A 7272-nucleotide genomic window follows, 5' to 3' on the forward strand; every position below is an offset into this window, starting at 1 on the left:
CAGTGCCCTGTTTCAGGGAGCTCACAGCTGATTGGCCGAGGCAGTTTGCACATGGATGACAGCGACATTTGTTGTAGACTTAGTAGTGGAGAAAAGCACATGGCACAGTGGCAAACAAAGGTAAGAGGGGAATCTGTGCTGCCTGGGTCCAGAACCGGGGCCTCGTAGTCTGCCCTGGGTTTGGGTCCTCTGGCCTGACTGTTCAGCCAGGCTGAGTCGGTACCCAGAACACCCAGCTCAGAGAGGGGTCAGCCCTACGGGCTGAAGCACACACAGCCCAGAAAACCCAGGAGCCAAGAGGGAAGGAGTAGGTGGAAGGGGTGCAAAACCCAGCCCCTGACCCCTTTCCTCTTCTTCCTCGTGGCAAAACTCAGAACTCCTAAGGCCAGTGTAAATCTGGCAGGAGCATAAATTCCTGAGTCAGCTCCACACCTATTTCTTTTTTTTTTTTTTTTAAATTTGATTGAAGTACAGTTGATTTATAATGTGTTAATTTCTGCTGTACAGCAAAGTGATTCAGTTATACATATATGTATATTTTTCATATTCTTTTCCATTATGGTTTATCGCAGGATATTGAATATAGTTCCCTTCCGCGCCTATTTCTAAAGGTTCTTTCTCCCTTTGTGATTCTTAGGCTTCTGCATCAACACTCCCCAAAGAGTTGGGAAGAGAGACTACAGTCCCCTGATCCTGACCCACAAGGTATATCCGCAGCCTGGGCTCTATGCCTCCTTCCTCCCACTCCCTCCAGCCCAGCCCCAGCATGTCTGCCCCCCTTGTCTGGTGCAGTGAGCTTCTTTAATGCGGCACACTCAGAGCCCAGGGCCACCTGAGGTATCCCAGTGCTGATGCAAGAAGGCAAGAAAATAACAGAAACACTGGAGATGTCCTACATCTGAATCCACTTGTTACCTCCCCAGGCCCAATCCCATGTGAAGCCCAAAGGCCCCCTGCAGACAGAAGGCAGGTACTGCTGTCCCCTTGGGATAGATGGGAAACAGACACAGGGAGGTCAGGTGACTTGCCCTAGGTTTGAGTGGCAGAGCCCCGGCCTCCTGTGCCCCCAGATCAGAGCTCTTCAGTGGGGCAGTGGGAGAAGCCCCTGCAGAAGGGGGAGGTCAAGGCCCAATCAAAGACTTTCTTCATATCTGTAGAAGTAATGTCACCACACCATCCTTTCCTTCTAGCGGTAGTGCAACATTCCTCACCATATCTGGCTACTCTGCCCCTACACACACACACACACACACACACACACACACACACACACACACACGTGCAAATCCAAAGCAAGACAACTAAGGCTTCTTTGGAAGGAAGACAAGGGATAGGTAAGAGGGGAGAAAAGGGCCTCCTGTCCAGCCTTCATGGAATCTCAACTTATTTTCTTTGTTATTTTTACTTCTTCCTCCCCATCTTTCAAATGTTAAGTCTCCAGCCACTGAAGCTCACAACCCAGAAGAATCCTAGTGACTCTTTAAGGGAAATTTTCCATTCTGCACACTGGGGCCAGTGTAGAATAGGGAAAGGTGCACAGCCTGAGTATCAGGCAGGCCTGGGTGCAAATTCTGGCTCCCTCATTCAGCACCCATGTGCAGGGTACTTAATATCTGTGTGCCTCGGTTTGCTCACTGCAAAATGGAGATGAGGGTCATGGTGACTGGCAGGTACAGCTTCCAGCAAGCGTGGACTACTCTTACTAATTCCCCCTGAGGATGTGTCTAGCCAAGGAGGTTGGAGACATGGATCTGAGAGTCTACATGAATCCAGGGCCAGAGAAGGAACCTGGAGCACGTCCGACACCCTTGCCTGTCCTGTGGGAAGCTGGCCTCTTTAAGGAGTCTTGGAACATAAAATGAAAGAACCAGAAGACAGCTTTGAGGATATTTAGCTCACACTCCTGTTTTCATCTGGGGAAGATGAGGTCTGGAGTGGTGAGGTGACTTCCCAATCCAGTAAGGAGAAGCCTTGAGTATCAACCCAGGTTGGGGAGGGGGACCCAGTTATTTCTCAATCCCAGTGTATTCTGGAATGGCCAATTTGTCCACGTCACTGTGACCTAGGAACACGTGAATGGAACCCACAACTGCGGGTCCCTGCGCACAGAACAGCTGTTCAACTTTTTTTTTTTTTTATTAAGAGAAGCTGAAAAATTATTTTAAAAGGGAGAGAGAGGTAGCGCCTCCTAAAAATAACCATATGCAGAAGTTCATTTTTCAACCATCTCTTTTGCTTACGATGCAAAATTAAAAACTTTGAGTAAGAGTTTCAACGAATACAAAGTTGGAGAGGTCTAGGGAAGGGAGGAGCTTTAATCAGAAGAAACTTTTGCCAGGAAATCTGTGACACTGTGGCTTTTTATGAATGCCAAGGCCCCACAATATAAAAGGGGGACACAGTAGGTGAAGGTCTACACAACAGGGGCTTGCTCTTGCAAAACCAAACCACAAGTCTGACTGAACGAAGAAGGCAGAACACCACCATGCCCAGCTCAGCACTGCTCTGTTGCCTGATCTTCCTGGCCAGGGTGGCAGCTGGCCAACACCAGGGCACCCAGGCTAAGGACAGCTGCATCCACTTCCCAGACAGCCTGCCCTACATGCTGCGGGAGCTCCGAGCTGCCTTCAGCAGCGTGAAGACTTTCTTTGTGAGTATGATGCTCTCCTGTCCTTCCTTCCTCCCTGGGACTGCCTGACGAGGCATCCTGTGGAGCTTATAAAACCTCCTTTTCATTCACCTCCACCCCCAACAACCATTCCCCGCCAAACTGAAATTCGTAAGAGTCCCTGGTCAAGCTGTGGGTTCAGTGAGTCAATCTAATCCCTGGTGCTGCAGCAAATTGTGCAGGAAAAGCTCCCTTCAGAAAGGTATCTCTCCTATCTCTCCTACGCTCGGAAATTTGTATAAGAATTCTCTGGAGCTCAATACTTCATAGGCTGGGAGAGATCACAAAGGGTCTGACTGGAGGTGAAGATGTTCCCCATACCCTGTGGCAGGGAAACATAAGTTGCCTCAGCTTAGAGGGCTCCAGAACCTGAAAGACGGATGGTTTGGGGTAGCACCATACAGGGGGAAACCTGCATTAGGAGATGCTTCCCACTCGCGGAGAACTTTCAGTGCTGCAGCTGGATGTCGGCAGCGGGTAGACAGAAAAGCAGAGGGAGGCAAAGGGTTGGTATGGGGACCCTTGCACATGTGACACAGTTTTGCAGAAAGTCCAGGACCCAGGCAAGCTTCTGCCTTGCCTTCAAAATCAGCCAGATTTTTTTAAAGAACTTGATCCCAAGGGGAAGGACTTGATTTAACTAAGAGTTCCAGCACCGTTGAATGTCCTGTTTTGAAAGCTCTCTTTTCCATTTTGGGGCCAGGTCTGCATTGATTAAAAATCAAAAACTCTATAAATAAAAGGGCATGAGAAAAGCAGTCAATTTCAGTTATTTCCCCAAACCTTGGTTTCATTCTCCTTGTGTTCTTCTTGCAGCAAATGAATGACCAGCTGGACAACTCGTTGTTGAGCCAGTCTCTGCTGGAGGACTTTAAGGTGAGGGCTGGGCGGGGACGGGGCTGCGGTGTGCAGCGTGACTAAGGGCGTCTCTGCTTCTCGCCTGCAAGGAGCTGGGTCCACTTCCCTCACTTTGAAAAGGAGAAGTGGGAAGATCTTAACTCAGCACATAGTCAGTAGCTGGAAGGGGTCTGTCACTAAGGGCTCGGTCCTGGGGGGAGGTGGCCACTTAAGAAGGTCCCCGGGGACAAAGCCGTCCTCTCAAGCAGTAGCTCTTCCTCCCGGGTCACCACCCATCCTGGCTTCTGCCCTTAGGGTTACCTGGGTTGCCAAGCCTTGTCGGAGATGATCCAGTTTTACCTGGAGGAGGTGATGCCGAAGGCTGAGGACCATGGCCCCAACATCAAAGAGCACGTGAACTCCCTGGGGGAGAAGCTGAAGACCCTCAGGCTGCGGCTGAGGCGCTGTGTGAGTAGCAGGCCAGCTCTTTCCCTTGCAGGCGGCTCTCTCTCCTCTGGGCTCTTCCAGAAACATCCTGCCCAAATCCGGTTCCCACCCGGAGACACAAAGACACAGGCCGGCAGGCGCCTTCTCCCTCCGGCCAGGCACTGAAGTCGCATCACTTGCTCATTTCTCTCTGAGCAGAGGGTGGGGTGGCCGCTAGGCATTTACATGTGAAGGTTTGCAATAGCTTTCCTGTTATTTGTGAGTCATTTGTGGGTTATTAGTTAGCTATTCCCCTCTCTCTACATGAAAGGGGCCCAGAGCTTCAGTCAGGGCTCCCTCGTCCCTGGGGACCAAGGACCTGGGCCCCGCAGGAGGGGCCAGAGGTAAGGGTCCCGGGGGAGGAAACTCCACTCCCCACGTCTTCTTAACCTTTTGAGAGCAGAGCTTCAAGTGGAGCCCAACTGACTGACAGGATTCTCCCTGGCATTTTAGAGGGACCAGGGGGCTACTCGGCCCAAGCTAGTGTCTGTGAATAATCCCCCAGGATCATTTATTTCTCCAACTGAAATGATACCCTCACCACTGGCTTCCTTTGTTCCCTCACTGATGTTGAGAAATCATTTGGGCTGTATTTGTAGAAGAGGACCATGCAACGGGTTTGGCCTGCAGAGCTGAGACTGTGTCTCTGCTCCTCGGAGACTTAGAAATGGTCCTCGTGGCTGGGGCTGATGGAGAGGGACAGGACAAAAGCAGGAAAGGACAGAAGGACTGGCTCAGGCTCTGGTCGGCACTGGGACGTGCCAGGGGAGGAAACTGCAAGACCTGGGTGTTTGACGCAGCCTTGTAAGCAGCTGGGAGCAGCTCCTAGGGAAACACAAGTAATCTCCCTGGGCTGTGTTTCTTCTCTGTCTGGTGGGGAAGGACGAGGTAGGCTCGTCCTCACAGGAGCTGTGGAGAGTAGGCGTCCAAGATGAGTCTGGCCCGTCGCTGCTCCCGGGTTGTCCCCCAAGCACAATGGACCCAGGACCCGGGTGCCAGTGTTGTTCACACTTTCTCTTTCCTTCCACAGCATCGATTTCTGCCCTGTGAAAACAAGAGCAAAGCGGTGGAGCAGGTGAAGAGTGTCTTCAATAAGGTGAGCCTGGGATGCTGGCAGGGAGGGTCTGGGGGCCATGACCTCTGCCCACTCCCGAGGGGCGGAGGTTGGCCGGTGCTCAGCAGGCCCTGAACTTCCCTCGGAGGGAGTGTGGGAACCCAACAAATGGTGTGACCTCCTCAGCCAGTGAGGAGCTGCCATCTCAGTTCTGTTTGTGTTCTGTGAAGTGTTTTGGGGGGTTTCTAAATGACTGCTCCCCGCCTTTGCAGGCCTGCGGGTTGGGCTGGCCAGCCAGCTGTGAACACAGTGAGCTGGGTGTTGGGGAGAGTGACAGAGGAAACAGAAAGTAGCTTGTTGGGAATCAAGTCTGAAGCCACACGTGCAGGAAGCTGACACGTGAACGTGCACTTACAAACACACCCAGGGGTGCAGCCTGAACTCCCCCAGACTCAGAGCAGGAAGCAGAGCTCTCCCTTATGTGGACTTGGTTCCCTTCTCTTTCCATCTTCCAGTCACACCTCCCAAGGTGCCTGAGAAAGTCAGCTCTCAAACCAAGTGGGGTTTCACTCTTTCAACTGTCCATGAATTCTTCTACCACATTTCCCAGAAGCCATGGGGCCTATGTCCTCTTCATGGGCTGGAGACAGACACTGGGCAGGGTTCCAACATCAGGGGGCATGAATCCCCTGACAGTAGGCCAGAGCAACAGGGCTGAACCTCCTCAATCCATGGGTGGGGGAACATAAACACAAAAAAGGCTCCCTTCTCTCCTTCTCTCAATGTCTTGCTCTCAAAGTGGTTCCCCTAATGTCTTTTCATCAAATTTTGAATAAGCATCATGTGAGTACATGACCTTTAAAATTGTTGAAAAGGCACCATTTGAAAGACTGTGCTTTGCAAAAGTGAATGTTCCTCTTGCTGCCTATTGGCCGTGGTCCAGGCCAATGCACAGCCTTTCCTGACAGCAGGGCATATCCTCAGGTCCCCAGGGTCTGTCCTTCATCCCCCAACACAAGGGAGCTAGTACAGCTTCTGGGTCCCAGGGTCATGGCCATCCAAGCGGAGAACCCACTTACTTGCTCAGATGGGGTTTTCACTAAACATTTCTTATCTCCCTACACAGCTCCAAGAGAAGGGTGTCTACAAAGCCATGAGTGAGTTTGACATCTTCATCAACTACATAGAAGCCTACATGACAACAAAGATGAAAAACTGAAGCATTCTAGTGAAGAAACCATCCAGGATGGCGACTCTACTAGACCCTAGGACATAAACTGAAGATCTTTGAAATCTGATCCAGGGTTCTGGGAGAGCAGAACCAGCTCCCTGGAAAACCCTATTGTACCTCTTTCCTAGAATATTTATTACCTCTGATACCTCAACTCCCATTTCTATTTATTTACTGAGCTTCTCTGTGAAATATTTAGAAAGAAGCCCAATATTATACATTTTTTCAATATTTATTATTTTCACCTGTGTTTAAGCTGTTTCCATAGGGTGATACCCTATGGTATTCGAGTGTTTTAAGAGAAATTGTAAGTTATATAAGGAAAAAAAATTGTTCCTTGAGGAGTCAACTGCAGCTTCATTTCCAAGCCTAACCACACTTGACAGCTGTTGGGCTATTTTCCCTGACCTCCCTCTAATTTCTCTTGTCCCTGGGCCTGGGGCTCCCGGAGTGTTACAAAGACTCTTACGCTCGTAAGAAGAGAAACTAGGGAGCGCCTCTGACAATTAATATTCCAGTGGCTCTGAGGGATTCCCCTGACCTCATTTCCCAGCCACTTCACTCTTGAAAGCTGTGGCCAGCTTGTTATTTATAACAACCTAAAATTGGTTCTAATAGAACTCAGTCTGAACTAGAAGCAATTCAATTCCTCTGGGAATGTTACATTGTTTGTCTGTCTTCATAGCAGATTTTAATTTTGAATAAATAAATGGGTCTTATTAATATCATGTTATGGTGTCAGTTGACTTCTGTCTGGCTAAAAATATTCTCTCAAAGTTTCCAAGATAGAAGAGAGTAGATGAATGAATTCTACATTCCAGAGAAAGTAAGCCAGCTACCCTCTCCCAGAAAACCGGAAACCTCCAAATCTGATCAGGGAAAAGCTGTTACCCCTTCAAAAGCCAATAGTAAAGACCACCATATTCTTCCCCTAAACTCAGTCCTTTAAAGAATCATCCTTCATGATCATGCTGATTTTCAAGGCTAAGGATGAGA

General features: G+C 49.7%; 1 protein-coding gene across 1 annotated transcript; it reads left to right on the forward strand.

Annotated features, from left to right (window-relative positions):
• The first annotated feature begins 2485 nt into the window (after positions 1-2485).
• IL10 (interleukin 10) lies at positions 2486-6972 on the forward strand. Its single transcript, XM_067714905.1, has 5 exons — positions 2486-2650; positions 3485-3544; positions 3821-3973; positions 5022-5087; positions 6172-6972. Exons 1-5 carry the CDS (start codon positions 2486-2488, stop codon positions 6262-6264), a joined length of 537 nt encoding a protein of 178 aa, XP_067571006.1. The 3' UTR covers positions 6265-6972.
• Positions 6973-7272: the final 300 nt, after the last annotated feature.

The sequence above is a fragment of the Pseudorca crassidens genome, chromosome 2 (assembly GCF_039906515.1).
Source record: "Pseudorca crassidens isolate mPseCra1 chromosome 2, mPseCra1.hap1, whole genome shotgun sequence".
NCBI lineage: Eukaryota > Metazoa > Chordata > Mammalia > Artiodactyla > Delphinidae > Pseudorca > Pseudorca crassidens.